General features: G+C 47.2%; 1 protein-coding gene across 1 annotated transcript in view; it reads left to right on the top strand.

Annotated features, from left to right (window-relative positions):
* Positions 1–17,991, top strand: part of Cdh3 (cadherin 3) — a 48,552-nt gene that overhangs the window by 9,005 nt on the left and 21,556 nt on the right. Inside the window, exons 3-4 of the mRNA XM_052728113.1 lie at positions 16,568–16,647; positions 17,811–17,936. Of these exons, the coding sequence (XP_052584073.1) occupies positions 16,568–16,647; positions 17,811–17,936 (206 nt within the window). The remainder of the gene's footprint in view (positions 1–16,567; positions 16,648–17,810; positions 17,937–17,991) is intronic.

Below are 17,991 nucleotides of genomic sequence, written 5' to 3'. Positions count from 1 at the left end.
TTTATCTACTGACTCATCTCACCAGTCCCTAAGTGCCGCTTCTTGAGAGCTTACTGCATTCCAGAACCCCACTTTGTACTTGATGTAATAAGCCCCTTTAATCCTGAAAGGCCCCACGGGCGGTTGGCATTGGCCCCATTTAGCCGGATTGGAAACCTATGTTAGTAATTTTGTAACTTGCCCAGTGTCATCTACTAGAAAGTTGTGGAATCGGGCTTTGAACCCTCCCCTAAGTGTACAGTACTAACCATGTGGGAATCCAAGTAGTTGAGGGAAAGCTATTGCGAGTCCTCTGGCCCCAGACGAGCTAAGGGAAGATTGGAAATAGTTAAACTTCTGACTCAGGAGCCTTGAATTCCTGTTCCCTCCCCTGGCCTCTGTTAATCACCAGGACCTGGAGTGGTGAGGCCGAACACTTCCGTCCAACAGCTCTGGCATCTCCTTTAGGATGGGGGGTGGGGTTCAGATACCAGGCCTGTTAGGGCTCAGGCTGACATTCTTAGCAGACATTGCCACTGGCTGTTCATCTTCTGCCTCTCCTTGACCCACACCTCCCGCCCCTGGCCCTGGATAGTAGAGCTTGAAAGACCTCGCCTCCCTCTTTTCTCCGCCACTACCAGATTCCAAACCTCATGGTTCTGGGTTCCCGGGAGCTTTAGCAGCACTGGTCTAGAAACTACACTAGCTACCCGGTCTGCAGGCTGCAGCTACCCTGATCTTGCTCAGAAATACCTCACCCTAGGAAAGCCAGCCCAGTGAACAGCTTCTTTTCTCTCCCGACCGCTTCTTTAAAGTCACAGCGTTCGCTTTGTCGCTGACTTAGCATCAGAGGAGAAGAAGGCTCAGCCACACAGGTGAGAGAACCTGACTCAATGAGGAGAGACAGTGGGCTGCTTCCCCTCGGGGCTTGAATGGAGAGCTCTGGATTGAGGAGGTGTAATCCCAGGCCTTCCTCTCCCCACTAAACCTTAGGATCCCATCTTTGCTCATTTGAGAGTTCTTAAGGGCCAGGCATTGTGGGACATGCCGGGGATCCTAGTACTTCAAAGGGGGAGGCAGGAGAATAGAGAGAGCCTGACCGCTGGGCATGATGGTGCATAATACTCAACAGTCTGAGGCGGAAGATTGTGGGGCAGAGCAGCCTTCTCTCCATAGCAAGACTTTGTCTTAGTAAAATAGACTGCCTAAGATACTGGAGGTATAGCCGGCTCAGTGGTAGAGTACATGATTAGCAAGTCTTTGATCCCCTAGAATTATGTGTATAGGGGTGCATGTACATATTTCTAAAATATTCTCTTGAGACAGACTATTGCTCTGTAACATAGGCTAGCCTGGGATTGGAGACCTTCCTGCCGCAGCCTCCTAAGTGATAGAATTACGTTCATGTTCTGCCAAGTCCGGCTTCCTTTCTCACACTTGAGGACCATAGCACCTTTCTTGATCTATCTTGTGTTGTTATTGTTGTTACGTGTGTGTGTGTGTGTGTGTGTGTGTGTGTGTGTGTGTGTGTGTGTGTGTGTATGCGTGTGTGCCATAGCAGGCACTTGGAGATCAGAGGACAGCTTGCAAGAGTTGGTTCTCTCCTTCCACTGTGTGGGTCCTGGGGATCAAACTCAGGCCATCAGGCTTGGTGACAAGCTCCTTTACCCACTGACCCACCTCACTGTCCTTGGTCATTTTATAGAGAAATAAGAACTACCATCTAAACTGAGCATGTAGCACAGGTCTGTAACCCTAGTGCTCAGGAAGCTGAGGCAGGAGGACCATGAGTTAATGCCGACCTGGGCTGTATGGAAAGGTGGTGTCCCCATCCCCCAAATTCCTTTAGACTCTTGTTAAACCAGCCAGAAGGGACAGACCTATGGTGTTCACCTGAGCGCTTAAAAGAGAGGGGAATTTTCCTTCTTGATGCTCACCCCAAACTGTGTGACCTGAGGCAAGCTCCTCCAAGCTCCTCCTGGAGGCTCAGAATGCCTCCAGTGCCCTAGGACTGTGAGGAGATAAGCCTCTGCTCAGACAATTAGAGAGACAGTTGGAGGGTCTGCTAAAGTTTCCGTGCCCCTTGGCACATCCTGGGTGTCCTGAGCCAGGCTGACTGCTGGCTGATCTGCCTTCACAGGACAAGCCCTGTCTTGTACCCTCAGACATAGGGTAAATAGCTTCTTGTGGGCTCCCTACAAACAAGCCCGAACAAGACACCAGTCCCATACCCTGCCCTCTCCCTATGGAGTCCCACAGCCAGCTTCCCAAGAGGCTCCCAGACCTTTTTTTCCTTGTCCTTTATGGTCTTTATCCCATTTCAGAATTTTCTCGCATTCCCCAGTTTGGACTTAACCCTACCCCCGCTGTTTCATCCCTGCCTTTGGCCTCTGAGTCAACAGTTTGCAAGTTCATCTTTTGTAAGAGTGGTGTGTGCTCATAACTGCTGCTGTCTCTCCAACTCCTGAGATTTTTAATTAAACCATGCACATATGCTCCCTATAGATATAAACATTTTTGCAGTAAAATATGCGGCACTTTCTGTGTGACAGGCATGATTCTAAGCACTTGATATGTACTAGCTCATTAAAGTCTCCAACATTGTTTGAGGGAGGTACCATCACCCAGTTTTTCAAGTGAGGGAACTGAAATCAGTTAAGTAACCCACCTCCCATTCCCACCACCCCACCCATCCCACCCCCCTCCCAGTCACACTGATCTTAGCAGACACAGAATTTGGACTTAGCAGTCTGACTCCCTGTCATTGGCACCAAATCATAAATAAATACAGAATAGTTCTTTTTCCGGATTCTACTCCCTATGGGCAAGTACAGTTAGTAGCTTAATATAATCCTATTTTGTAGACCTTTTTAATTTTTTAAGGCATTTATTTATCTCTGTGTGTGGACAACTTGCTGGAGTTCGGTTTTCTCTTTCTGCAGGATGGGCACCAGGGATTGAACTCGGGTCATCAGCCTTGGCAGCAAGCTTATTTACCGGCTGTGCCATCTTGATGGCCCCATTGCAGACCTTTTTCTGACCAAAACCGTGAGCGTACATACAGGAATTTGTAGACATGTTACTGTACAGCTTGCTTTGCTAGCTTAGAGATGCAGGCATCTTTCCAGATTGTGAAATGCACATCTATCTTGATTTTAACCACTCCTGGAGTCTTCCAGTGGCCGACGGGACATGATTTATTTGAGCCAGGCCTCTGTTTTTATCTTTTACAGATGTGGTGGTAGGGAGGAACTAGCACAAAGATTGTGAAGTGTTTGGATTTTTAGAAATCTATCAGGAGTCGCCTTATTAGGAAAGACAGCAGCTGAATAATGATGGAGTGAACTGTGAGTCTTAACCCCATCCAGACGAACTGAACTTTTTATGGTCAGACTGTGCTTGCAAGCTCAAGATAAGGCATCTACACTATTTAAAAACCATTAGTTTTCACAGTAACATTTTTTTTATGACTCCATAATATGAATGTTTTCAAAGCATCTGAAATCACCAAAAATCAAGACAGTTTAAAGCTGTATTACTTAGAAGTAAACTGCCAAATGTATTCATGCCGACATATTTTTCTCAACCACTCAGAGCTTGAAAGTATAGTTCAAACAGAACAAGAGAGAAAACACATTTTCTCCCCTCACATATTTCTTTAGACTTCAAATTCTGCTAGCAGGTCTTTTGCTCACCAAAAGTTGGTTTCCCGTCTTCAAGCAGACACTCACTTCTGATCTTATTTTTCTCTTGAAAGAGATTTATAAATTCTTTCTTAATCCCAGAGAGTGCTGTGGTCGACAGTCCTACCCAGGGCACAGTTGCATGGATGTAAAGGGTGCATTCCAGAAAGCCTCAAATAATTCGTGACACCCATGATTGAAGATGTGTGTTTCCATAGGAACAAATGGGAAGGGTGTGCATGGCTCCGGGCAGATGGGGGCTTTACAGATCCACAACCTCTGCAGCTTAGCTTAGCATTTGTGTGACTTTCTACAATTTTTTTTATCATGAGAAATTGGGGTTTTATTGGTTGTTTTTTTAAGATTTATTTATTTCCTATGTTGTTCTGCCTGTGTGTATATAAGTGCATTGTGTGCATTCTGGTGTCCAGGAAAGTCAAAAGAAGGCATCAGATCCCCGGGAACCGGGGTTAGAGACAGCTATGCACTACCATGTGGGTGCTGGGAGCAGAACCCAAGTCTTCTGCAAAAGCAGCCTCCTCTTCACCTCTGAGCCATCGCTCCAACCCCCTGTCACAGGCATTCGTGTGTCTTTAAACTTAGCACACAAAGGGGGGTTTATTTGTGGAATCATTTCAAACTTGTTTTTTCTTTTTAATTATTTATTTTTATTTTATGTGCATTGGTGCTTTGCCTGCATGTTATGTCTGTGTGAGGGTATCGGATCCCCTAGAACTGGAGTTACAGACAGTTGTGAGCTGCCATGTGGGTGCTGGGCATTGAACCAGGGTCCTCTGGAAGAGCAGTCAGTGCTCTTAACCGCTGAGCCATCTCTCCAGCACCTCATTCCAAACTTCCATAGTTGAAGTTTATATAAAGTTTATCAATAGTATGACATGTAGGGTGCTTGGGCTGCTCTGTTGGTTCACTTATTAGCTGTGGCTCTTGGGTTAGACTGTTTATCTAATCACTGCACCTTAGTTTCTCAGCTGTAAGATAGAGGAGGTGTTAGGGACTGGAGAGATGATGGCTCAGTGGTTAAGAACACTGGTAGTTTTTGCAGAAGACCGGGTTCAAGTTCCAATACCAACATGATGGCGCGCAACCATTCTTAACACCATTCTAGAGGACCCAGTGCCTCTGCTGACCTCCATGGGCACCGTCACTCGTGTGGTGCACATATTACACACAGGCAAAGCATTCATACACATAGAATTAAAAAAAAAAAAAGTTTAAATGCATTTTGAAAACAGGTATTAGCTGGGCATGATGAGAAATGAAGGAAGGAGGATCAAGAGTTCGAGGCAAGCCTTGGACACATAACACATAAAGCCTGGGCTACATAAAATACTGTCTCAAAAAATAATAATTACCTGGCTGTAGTGGTGCACACTTCTAATCCTAACACTTGGGGGACAGAGGCAGGCGGATCTCTGTGAGTTCAAGGCCAGCCTGGTCTACAGAGTGAGCTCCAGGACAGCCAAAGCCACATAATGAGATCCTGTCTTGAAAAAACAAACAAACAAAATAATAATAATAATAGTAATAATAATAATAATGATAATGTTGTTATAAGACATGGTAATGCATGCCTTTTTTTTTTTTTTTTTTTTTTTTGAGAAAAGATCTCACTGTGTAGCCTGGCTGGCCTGAAACTCACAGAGATCCACCTATTTCTACCTCCAGTGCTGAGATTAAAGGCATGCACTGTAAGAGATGGTATCAGCTCAGGACCAAATTCTCTACACAAAAGGAGATTTATTTGCCCCAGAGGGACAGAGGGCAGGGGATAAGAGACAGAGACAGAAGACAGAGGACCAGGGAGAAGGGGAGGGGACAAGGGAGAGGGAGGGGACAGGGAGAGGGAGGGGACCAGGGAGAGGGAGGGGACAAGGGAGGGGGAGGGGATAGGGGTATTTTTCCCGGAGGGGAACAAAGACCACCTCTGGATGGAATGGAGACAGATGTGGCACATAGGAAAATGGTGGTTTATAAAGGTAAGGGGGGAGACCCTGTGTTAGGATGAGGTGTTTAATTTTAATTGGGCGTGTCAATTAGGTGAGCCAAAGGGGGCTTCTGACTGCTGGACCTCGGTAGTCAGCCTCAGGAGGGCGAAGTGGCCAAATAAGGCAATAGACCTTGGTGTCTAGCGTTAGGAATGCAATCTAACGGTTTTTAGCAAGGCAGAGGGATTGGGGAAGGCCAAGGACTGCCAGAGACATGTTTGCCAGACCCAGGCTGGCTAGAATCCCTTCATGCACCACCACATCTGGCCTTGACTCTTGCCTATAATTCCACTATTTGGGAGGCAGAAGCAGGTGGATCTCCATGAGTTCAAGCCCACTCTGGTCTAGTAGCAAGTTCCAGGCCAGCCAGGGCTACATAGTAAAACTCTGTCTTAGAAAAAGAAGTTACTACTAAAAGTAAGCAAAGTAAAATTGGACTACAGTGAGGGAATTAAATAAGTTTGTGTATAAAACCACACATAGCTACTGATGGGAGGTGGTACATATTTGTAATCTTAACACTTAGGAGATGAAGTTCTAAGGATTGTGAATTTGAGGCCAGCCTTGGTTACATAGTGAGATCTTGTTGAGGTGGGAGGGGGGACTTAGAAAAGGAGGGAGACAATGGGGCTGGACAGTGGAGGTAAGGATTGTATATTAACGTTTTTGAGGGGTTTTGTTTGTTTTATTAAAGACTTTTTTTTTTAATGTATGTGTTGTGTGACAAAAATTTTCTTGGGGAGATGAAACACCCAGATTGGGAACCCGCAATAGACCAAAGTACAGATGCCACCAAAGCCCAGCTTGGTGAATCAGTGAGTTTTAATGGGATTACTTACAGGAATATGGAGGAGGGGTTACCTAGAGGAGCAGAAATGACTCAAAGACCAAAGCATCACCAAAGCCCACCCTAGCATGTGTGACAGCTCAAAACAACCTGGGTACCTGGAGCACACTGCACAGCCTGCAGACAGCTCATCAGGTTGGAAAGTGTCCTTTCCAAGGGACTTTGGTCTAAACCTCTTCTAGGCAGCCCAGCTGGTTTCTGCTTTCTCCAGGCAGCTGGTCTAGTCTCAGATTCTTCTTGGCAGCCAGCGGCTCTGAGCGTCTCTGCTAATGGACTCTGTTTACTCAGGCAGAGAGGGGCCTAATGAATCTGGTCAGTTTCAGGTACTTCCTGAAGCTGAGTTGTTTACCTTTCTCAATGAGCTCCCCTGAAGGGTGAAATGATTTGCTCTCTAAGGAGACTGCTCCAGTGTCTATTTTGCCTACATGAGTTTACGTGCACCATGTGCATCCTAGTGCTAGTAGAAGCCAGAAGAGAACGCCAGAACTGGAACCAGAGTTACAGGCATCTGTGAGCCACCCAGTGTGAGTGCTGGAGACTAAGCCAGGGTCCTCTCCAGGAGCAATAAGTGCTCATAATCTCTGAGCCATCTCTGAGCCATCTCTCTAGCCTTTTTATTTTTGTTTTCTGAAACCGAGTCTTAGGTAGATACTGTTGGACCTGGACTGTGTTGTGCAGTCACTTCAACACATGACCTTCTCATCTTTCTGTCTCCACCTCCTAAGTTCTGGGCTACAGGGGCACACCACCCATGTCCAGCAAGGTTTTGTTTTTCATCCTAAGATTAATGGCACATGATTGATGAGTTCCAAACAAGAATCACAGCCTTTAGACCTCCAGAAGACAGTAGTGTCAGGGTACATCTCAGAATCTCGTGGACTTTTGGCCTGCCCACTATAGGCGCTCTGGAGAAGCTCTTGGAGAACCCCCAAGTGTGCTGGAGACTAACTTCAGTGAAGCTAGTGTGGGGATGGACCTTCCAGCACGCCCTGGGACAGCTTCTGGGTCAGTCAGAAGCACAGGGGCTCTTAGCCTGCATAGTGGAGTACATTCCCAGCATGCTTTTCTGCCCTCCAGCCTCTCCCCATTGGCCTGCTCAGTTCCAGTCTTCTTCAACTTTGTTTTCCACTGCCATCTCTTTTTGGTCTCTTGCCTCAGCCTTTGGTGTTGGTATATGTAAGCATGTGCCACCACAACCAGCCATCTTGGTGTTCCTTTGTTTAGAAGATGCCTAATGGATAGGCTTCAAAGACAGGAAGCCTTCTTGGTTCCAGGGCTGGGCTCCATCTCCTCATTTGTGCAGTGTGACACTATTAAGATTGTATAATTGTTGGACGCCTACTATAAATGGCTCTTCGTGACCTTTTCTCTGCTTTCTAGAGCACTGCTTTTCCTTGGGAGGTTTTCTTTTATAGGATTTGAGGCTATAGTTTAGATATTTGAATCCTTGTAATACAGCCTAATTAAGCATTCCATTGAAAGGTTATTGAGTCCTTTGTTTTTCTCCCACTTAAGCAACAGACTTGAGGATTCTCATAGGTCTGTCTTTGCCACACCTAGGATGATTTCTGGCACTGTACCCAGGTCAGAGGGCTTATTTATTTATGGATTTTTAATTGATGGAAAAGTGCTGGTTTACATTCTCGCTCATCCCAACAGTACGTAGCAGCACCTGGTTCTCCAGTGGTCCACAGCACTTGGCCTTTTAATTAGTATTTCTCAGTGTTTTATATATAACAGATGTTGGAGTTATGTAGCACCTTCATATTGTGGCTGAGAAGTCCAATTCCCCCCTTTCAAGGGTATTTCCTTGGGGTTGAGAGGGAAGTATCTGGGCATTTCTGACTGAAAGGGAAACACACACCCTCAGCACAATACCCGTCAGTTTAAAATGCTTCCTTTCTTCCACACAGCTCCAGTACTCCATAGACTAGACTCTTCATGCCCAAGGTTTATAGTGGTGTCAGTTTAAGATCTGAGGCCAGCCTTCACAGGATGGCTTTTAGAGAGGAGTTTTGAACCCAAGCCAGGGACTCCAGGTTCCTATCTAGAGCAGAAACACGAGGCTCTGATCTTTTTTGTTGGCATTCTTGTTAGTTTCTGTAGAAACAATCCCAGCTGAAAGCCGTCGGTTTCCCTGAGTCCAGCAGGCATGTCTTCCTGGAGTTCATACCCATGTCCGAACCCCCATGGGGAAAGCAGCCAGATGACGTTAAGGCCTTGGTGGGTATGGAAGTGAGAACTGTTTAGGCCTTTGTTTTCCAGCCTTAGAGTCTGAACCATTGCGTCATGTATTCATTGGTGCTCATCAACTCACCTCAAAAGAGCGGGACACAAGCCCATTCATGCCCCCATGAGTTAGCCAGGATGTGTGGCCTTCAGAGCTGCCACAGCCAGGAACAGGCATCTTCTCTCTCTGAGGAAGGCGAGACCAAAGTAGGGTGAGTTATGATGAGCCCGGGTATGGGGCCCAGTTTTAGTCTGAGAGAGTGGCGGGAAGCAGGAAGCAGCCGGGAGGAAGTTAGAGTGGTCTGCCCCAGGGCTTAACCTCTCAGCAGCTTCTCTGTGATGCCTAACGTACAAAGAAAATGACTCATGTTCTCACAGATGCCCCAGCAAGTTTCCCTTGAAAGGTCACTGTGTCTGTGAGATCTCCATCCTCTGCCTCCCCCAGTGAGACACACACACACACACACACACACACACACACACACACACACACACACACACACACACACACACACACACACCCCTTCCAGCGGCAGACTGAACCAGTTTTCTTCCGTGTTCTTGGGCACCAGGCATCTACTTCCTCTCTTCAGGTCTATCAGTGACAGCTAACCTCTTTGCAGGTTGGGAGATTCCCCCCCCCCCCCCCCCCGCCCCACTGTGGTCTAGAAAAGACTAGCTAGAGGAGGGTAGTACTGGAGAGGTGGTCCAGGGATTGTGAGCACTGGCTACTCCTTCAGAGGCCACAGGTTCAGCTCAAGGCACCTTCGTGACCGCTCACAACCATCTGTAACTGCGGTTTTAGAGACTCTCGCCCTCTTCTGGCTGCTGCAGGCACTGCATGCACACTAACCCCCCCCCCCTCCCAAAAGGCTCATAAAAACTTAAAAGTACACATAAAAATCTTTTTAAAAATAAAAAAGACCAGCTGGCGGTGGTAGCACATACCTGTTATCTTGTACTTGGAAGACTGAGGCAGGAAAATTACAAGTTTGAGGCCAGCCTAGCCTACATATAGTAAGTTCAAAGCCAGCCTGAGCTGCATAGCAAACCTTAAATCAAAAAAAGAGTGAAGAAGCCAGGGAGATGGCTCAGCGGATAAGCGTGCTCCCTCTGCAGGTGTGAGGGCCTGAATTTGAACCCCCACATAGAAGTCTGGCTTGGTTGTGTGTACCTGTACCCCCAGCTAGAATGGAGGGTGGAGACTGAATGATCCTGAGGGCTTGCTGTCCAGACAGTCCAGCTGGTGGGGGTGGGGGGGGTGCAAGGTGAGGGGGACGACCCGGGAACTGTTTCCCATTCAATAAGAGACTTTCAAGACAGTAAGGTAGAAAGAGATATAGAAGACACTTGATATATTGATCTGGCCTCCACAAGTGTGTTTATGAGCACACTTACATATATGTACCATACACATATATGACACACTTATACACAACACACAAAGGGAGCTGATAGAAATCGAGGCTTGGATATAGACACTTTGGTTAATTGTACATACGTAGATTGATGGTACCTTTTATCGAAGGCTTGTCCTGGACCAGGCACACATTATTACTCCCATTTCAGATGAGAAGACTGAACTTCCGTAGCTCACACCATTCCCTAGGCATACAGTCGACAGCCCAAGTCTGCTGGACCTCTGTGTTCTTCACTGACTGACTGCCTTCAAGATTTGAAGTCTGGTCCTGCTGCCCTCTAGCTGTTGGGACGTTCTCTCTCTGAAGCTGTTCCTGGGGCAGTTCAAGGCACCCTCGGCCCCTTTGCCCCTACAACCTCTTGTTTCCTGAGTTGTTGGGTTGGAAGCTATAATACCTACCTTGCAGGAATGTTAGTTCCCAGGACTGGGAAAGAAAACATTTAGCCGAGTGTCTCCAGCAGAGTGGGTGTTTGAAGCATGTCCCTGCCTGCCTGAACTCCTGCCCCGTGGTTGTATTCTGCTTCCTGCTGAGTGTGGGTTGGAGCTGATGTGTCTGGAATCTGCAGCCTTCGGGGGAGGCCGAGACACCCATTAATAGGTGACTGCTGCCTGCTTGGTTGTTGGCACTGTCCCCTCTGAGAATAGGTGGACAGCCTAGGCACTGAGATGCTGAGGTCCAGCACTATGTACTAGTGGGAAGTGCCAGGAGACAGGGCAACAGCGTGTGCTGGCACCCCTTGCGGGTAGAGTGTGGAGATAATAGGTTTTTCTGGGTTACTGACTCCTTGTGGGTATGGCGTATTTAGAGTTTGGGGGGCTTAAGGCTTATGAGTGTTGGGGGAGTCATTAGTTCCTTGTGGGTAACATGAAAGGATAGAGTAGGAGAGCTGCTGGAGGCTCTCATCGTTCAAGATCAGGGAAAGGACTATTACGTTTTCTATGGTTGTTGTTGTTTTGAGATAGACTCTCATTTAGCCAAGGATGGTTTCAAACTCCAGCTGACAAAGACAGCGAGCTCCTGATTCTCCGGCTTCCACCTCCCACATGCTGGGGTTACAGGCTTATGGGATTGTGCCTGGCAAATTTTAAGTCAGTATTTTGAACAACTAATACAGTTAGTAACCATGGGACTCCAGAAAGTCTGTGATAGTTGTCTTATCTTTGTCCAGCTGCAGGGGTCTTTGCCCAGAAGCCTGTTTCTTTTGAATTGCTTTTCAGAGATATTTTTCAATATTTTGTTGTTTTCCATTATATTTATGGGGGTTGGGGAGGGGGCGACAGAGAGGCCAGAAGAGAGCATCAGCTCCCATCAGGAGCTGAAGTTACAGATGTTTGCGAACCTCCTGACATTGCTGGCATCTGAACGCTGTTCCTTCTGATTGATCGGGAAGTGTTTGTAACCACTGAGCCATTTCTCCAGCCCTCAGATCCGGTTTTAAAAGTACACATATGAACTCGGGATATAGCTCAGTGACATAGATTTTGCCTGGTACGTGTAAGGTCCTGGTCAATACCCATTGTCACACATACAAAAAAATATATCAAATAAATAATAAAGTACAACTTGGAACATATTAGCAGGGAGACGGATCACTCTCTACCTTTGAAGTTTATTAACAATATGTCCTGGGATCTTTTCATAGGTTACAGAGTAAAGACATCCATCTTTTATAGCTTGTTTAGTTTTTGAGTGCTAGGGAGTCAAATCCAAGGCCTCATACGCTAGGCAAGTGCTTCTTGCCACTGAGCTAGATCCCTGGCCCTTTTCATAGCTTTCTGCAATATCTGGTTGGTATTTTGTTATATGGATGATAAAGTAACACAAACCAACCCCTCACTGATGCGCATTTAGATTTTTCTCTGCATTTTTGCTGTGTCAACCATGCGTTGTTGATTAGTTTGTGAATGGTGTAGATGGCCCAGAAAAAGTGACTTTGGAGTGCCCTGTAGGAGTGCAAAGATACTTGTGGACCCTTTATCATGGTATCTAGGCAAATGGCACAGGTGCACAGGTCGCACAAGGCAGTTTTTGAATGAATGCCTTGCTGGAGAATCTGGCTTTAGACTCTGACCGTGCCTGGGTTCTGATTCTAATTCTGCTCTTTAGCAGTATGGATTTAGGCAAGTCATCTCACCTTGGAGTTCCAGTTTCCTCTTTGTGAGTACTAGATGATGCTGTGTGTGGTCGACAGAGTCATGTTTTGGGGTTTTGATCTGTGTGGTATTCGTGATGGTTCTGTGACGTCGAATGATGATCTTCCAAAATATAATAAATTAATCCAAGTCCTGCATCAAGGTATCAATGTTTGTGCCAGATGGTGGCGTACACCTTTAATCCCAGTACTGAGGAGGCAGAGGCAGGTGGATCTCTGAGTTTGAGGCCAGCCTGGTGTATAGAACAAGGTACTTGACAGACAGGGCTCAAAAAAAAAAGATGATCACAGCTAGCAGATTTTAAAAATAAAAATAAGCTGGGCGGTGGTGGCGCACGCCTTTAATCCCAGCACTCGGGAGGCAGAGCCAGGTGGATCTCTGTGAGTTCGAGGCCAGCCTGGGCTACCAAGTGAGTTCCAGGAAAGGCGCAAAGCTACACAGAGAAACCCTGTCTCGAAAAAATAAAAAAAATAAATAAATAAATAAATAAATAATAAAAAATAAAAATATAGGGGGCTACAGAGATAGCTCAGTAGTTAAGAACATATACTGCTCTTACCAAGGACCCATGTTTGGTTCCCAGCATCCACATTGGGCAGCTCACAACCACATATAACTCCAGTTCCAGAGGATACGATGCCCTCTTCTGGCCTCCTCAGGCATTGCACATGTGTACTAAGATACATGCAGGCAAAATAGCTATACACGTAAGATAAAAACAAACAAACAAAAAACGGCTTAAAAATGATTGCTGTTAGCCGGGCGGTGGTGGCGCACGCCTTTAATCCCAGCACTCGGGAGGCAGAGCCAGGCGGATCTCTGTGAGTTCGAGGCCAGCCTGGACTACCAAGTGAGTTCCAGGAAAGGCGCAAAGCTACACAGAGAAACCCTATCTCGAAAAACCAAAAAAAACAAAACAAAACAAAAAAAAAAGCGCTATTATTTCTGTAGATGAGGAGTCATGGAAGGTGGAAGAAGCTCTGAGACAGATGAGCAAGACTGAATGACCGTGGTGGTTATGGAATGACTCAGGTTTCAGACAGGGCTGGGAACTACGCCCAGCATTTTCATTGCTTAGCTGTGTGACTTTAATGAACTTGTTTAACCACTCAGTTTCCCAGTCTCAAAAATGGGCATTAAAATGTTTCTCATAAGTTGCTTCATCAGATGAAATAAGGAACTATGAGCTGGACGTGATGGCACATGCCTATATTTAAGGTGATTTAGTTTGTGTCTTATATCTATCATTCCTGGTCTTTCTAGGATTAAGGAAAAGCAAAATTCCTCCGATGAGCCTGCAAACAAGTGCAGTAGAATAAAAGACAGGCCCACTCTATGGTTCTCATGGCTCCTGGGACCCTCTGGAATAGAATCAAGCCCAGGTCCTTTTCTTCCCTTCCTCCCCCAGGGCTCCTCAGAGAGGTTATTGTCAAGGAGGCAGGGCTGTCTCTAAGCAATCTTCGCTTTCCCACTCGCACATTCCAGCTTTCCAGGAGGAATGGGTGCCTGGATGTGTGCGCTCTGGGGCTCTGGGGCTCCTGAAAGCTGGCACTGGGCTCCTTGTGGGCTGCGGGTGGCTCGTTATGGTTGTTAACCCCGGTGCCCCGTCCACTGACGCCATCCACCTCCGTAAGCTCTGCTGGTTCCCCAGCTTCACGTGGTGGAATCCTACTACAGGCAACTGAAATGTGTGGCTCCAGAGAATGCCTGGATATAAATATTTTTGAGCAAAAGGCAATTAAAAAGTACCAAGAGAGCCAGGCATGGTGGTGCACACCTTTAATCTCAGTGCTCCTAGGACATCTCTCTGAGTTCAAGACAGCTTGGTCTACAAGGCTGAATAGGGAGACTTTGCCTTTAAAAAAAAAGAAGAGAGAAAAAAGGCAAGGGCGTATATACTCAGCATGTACAGGACCTGGATTCCATACCTAGCACGGAAATAAAGATGGATGAGTGAATACAGATTCAAATGCAGGGGCTGGAGAGGTGGTCAGTAATTAGAGAAGAAAAGGGACGAGGCGTGCTCTCTGCCCTCCCAGCTTTCCCGCAACGGCTGAGAGTTCTCCTTTCTGAAAGCCGCTCGTTTCAGTAAAGAACCCCCACTCCATTATTTGCTCCCTGGATTTACATCCACGGTTTCCTGCCTCTGTAAGTGCTTCCCTTTGTCCTCTCTCGGAACTGCACTGTTCATTGTTGAGGAAGGCGTGTCAAGTTCTAAGCCACGCGGAGGCTTGCCCATGTGACACATACTGAATGTGTTAATAAGCTTGTGTGTCTCCTCTTACTCCACGACCAGCTTCGGCTGTTGGGGGAGGGGGGGTTTCTTCCCCACAAGCGTGCATCCTGCCTTCTGTATGGCTTTGCTCCTCTGCCTTCTGCTCCTTGAATCCACCCCTTGTTGCATGGCCTTGCAGCTGAGTCATTTCAGAACATGATGATACCACCCTGTTTCTGTGCGTGCTGCTTGCGTGGACACCTCGCATTTCCAGTTGTAGCAATGACGAGTAGTGCTGCTGTGAACATCTTAACATGCACTTCCGGTTTAAAAGAAAAAAAAATACTAGAGATTGAACTCAGGGCTTTGTACATGCGAGACAACTCTCTACTACTGGGTTACATGCCCAGCCTTGTGAATGCATTCTAATTTTTTTTCAAGTTTTATTATTTAATGTGTATGGGTGTTTTGTCTACATGTGCGTCTGTGCACCACATGCGTACTTGGTGTTCATGGAGGTGATTCATGGAGGGTATCAGATCTCCTGGAACTAGAGTTACAGGTGTTGTAAGCCGCCGTGTGGGTGCTGGGAATTGAGCTCAGATCCTCTGAAAGAGCAGCCAGCCAGCGCTCTTCTTAACTTCTCACCGCCTCTCCAGCCCCACTACCAGACTTTTCTACAGGGGCTGTTCACTTTCCCGTTCCCACCAGCCGCGCACGCGAGGCATCTGGTTTCTCCAATCCTCGATCTAGGAGTGAGACTCCATACTAAAGCTCCTGACTACCAGTCACTAAGCCCTGGGCTTGACCCCCAGCAGCACAAAGTAAAAGGAGTTGGGGCTAATAGCCAGCTTGGGTGTACGCTGGTGACCTGTAGTTAGTAATTCCAACTGCTGGCTGCTCTTCCAGAGGACCTGGGTTCAATTCCCCGCATCCACATGGTAGTTCACAACCACCTGTAACTTCAGTACTAGAGGAATCCAATTTCCTCTTCTGGCCTCTTTGGTGCACAGACGAAAAATAAATAAAATTTTGTGGGGGCGGGGGGAGGGGCAGTAGCCTCGCAGGTAGAATTCAAAAAAAGTATGACAAACTTAAATTCCTAGAAGTTGCAGAAAGAGCCGGGCAGTGGTGGCTCACGCCTTTAATCCCAGCACTCGGGAGGCAGAGCCAGGCGGATCTCTGTGAGTTCGAGGCCAGCCTGGGCTACCAAGTGAGTTCCAGGAAAGGCGCAAAGCTACACAGAGAAACCCTGTCTCGAAAAACCAAAAAAAAAAAAAAAAGAAGTTGCAGAAAGCGTCTGGGGAACAATGTCACGTCCTTGGATGCCGACTGTGTGTAGCTAGCCTCCAGGAAATCATCTTCCTCCTTTAGCTGTAACTCAGCAAGGCTACCTGCAACTAATGGCATGAATGCTCACAACCGTGGTTCTCCAGCCTGGTGGACAAAGGAGTTGGACACACAGACTGATGGTGAGGTTGTCCTCCCTCCACCAAGACCAAATGTAGGGGCTGGAGAGATGGCTCAGTGGTTAAGGGCATGTACTGCTCTTCCAGAAGACCTGAGTTCGGTTCCCAGCATGCCCATCAGGGGGCTCCCAACCACCTGTAACTCCAGCTCCAGGGCATCTGACTCCCCCGGCCATCACAGGCACCTGCACACATGTGGCATACATTCATACATATACAAATAAAAAAAAATTAGCCGGGCGGTGGTGGCACACGCCTTTAATCCCAGCACTCGGGAGGCAGAGGCAGGCAGGTCTCTGTGAGTTCGAGCCCAGCCTGGTCTACAAAGCAAGTTCCAGGAAAGGCGCAAAACTACACAGAGAAACCCTGCCTCGAAAAACCAAAAAAAAAGAAAAGAAAAGAAAAGAAATTAAATAATGGTAAGACTACGTGTAGAAATGACATCTGAGACTTGTAATCACCTGCTGGACAGAGAGAATAAGCCAAATCCCTGGGTGCCACCACTTGGTAAACCTTGATCTAGTCAAGGAACTGCTTTCTAATTCTCTCTTTTCCTCACTTGTAGCATTGACTGGATGCACTGGACATGAGCTGCATGGTGCTGACCATGGAGAAATCACTGTGCTGAACAGTGAGACAGTCCAGGTAAAATGCCTTGTCTGTCTTCAGGACAAAAGGAAGGTGCTGTGTTCAGATTACTGCTGGCCAGAGGCCCTAAATGCTATAGTAGTGAGCGCTAAATTAAACTCCTAACCCTCCAGCCAACCAGCCGGGAGCATCAGCTGATAATCAGAGCAGAGAAGTGATTGAAGCTGCCCAGTAGAGGGCGCGAAAGAGGCAGCCCATGGGGAAGGGAAGAGGGGCGTGGCTGACATCACCCAGTTCACCATGGGGAGGGGAAGAGGGGCGTGGCTGACATCACCCAGTTCACCATGGGGAGGGGAAGAGGGGCGTGGCTGACATCACCCAGTTCACCATGGGGGAGGGGAAGAGGGGCGTGGCTGACATCACCCAGTTCACTATGGGGAGGGGAAGAGGGGCGTGGCTGACATCACCCAGTTTACCAAGGCTCTGTCAATCCTTCCAACACCTCCCTCCCTTCCAGTTTGGTCCATGTTAACCCCAAGTGAAGGCCATTTCAACATAGGATTGCCAATCCTATGGACCTCTAGGATTGTAGACCTGAGGCGATTAGCCATACTTCCTTGTTTTTTTTTCCCCTAAGACAGTGTCTCACTATGTGACTCTGGCTGTCCTGGAACTCACTTCTGTAAGCCTGGCTGAACTCACAGAGATCCTCCTGCTTCTGCTTCCCAAGTGCTGGGATTAAAGACGTGCACCACCACCACCCAGCTTCCTAGTGTCTTTTAGTTTTTTGAATAGTCAAATGTTCAAAACAAAAATATTTAGAGCTTTATAACAGACAGTCATTGTCTCCATCTGCTCATGTCCCTGCCCACCCTTGAGAAGACACATAACCACTGTGAGCAGGTGCTCTCACTCAGTTTCCTTCTATGTGTATATACAAATAAAAACAGACTTTTCCTCTTTTTTTCCTTTTCCTTTATTATTAATATTGCAATTGTTATTATTACTGGGTTTTTGCTTTTGTTTTTGTTTTTTTTTTTAACACAAGGTCTCACATGGTTTAGGCTAACCTCAAACTGCTAGGTAGCCGAGGACGACCTTTAATTTCCGATCCTTGCCTCTGCCTCCTGAGCGCTGGGATTATGGGTGAGTGTCGCCACACCTGATTCCTTTCTCCTTTCATGCAAAAGCTAACATATTATTCACATCTTTCCTTGCAGGCAGTGAAGGCTACGGTGAGCTCCCTGCCCAGACGCATCTTACGGAGACGCAAGAGAGAGTGGGTGATGCCGCCAATATCAGTCCCTGAGAATGGCAAGGGTCCTTTCCCTCAGAGGCTGAATCAGGTAGGACTGTGCCTTCGGCCTGGGCAGCCCTGAGGTCTGCAGGATGGATTGTCTA

This window comes from Peromyscus californicus, unplaced genomic scaffold, assembly GCF_007827085.1.
Source record: "Peromyscus californicus insignis strain IS unplaced genomic scaffold, ASM782708v3 Scaffold_8__1_contigs__length_139910024, whole genome shotgun sequence".
Classification (NCBI taxonomy): Eukaryota; Metazoa; Chordata; class Mammalia; order Rodentia; family Cricetidae; genus Peromyscus; species Peromyscus californicus.
The sequence above is the reverse complement of the archived record's forward strand: the minus strand, read 5'-3'. Positions and strand labels throughout refer to the sequence as shown.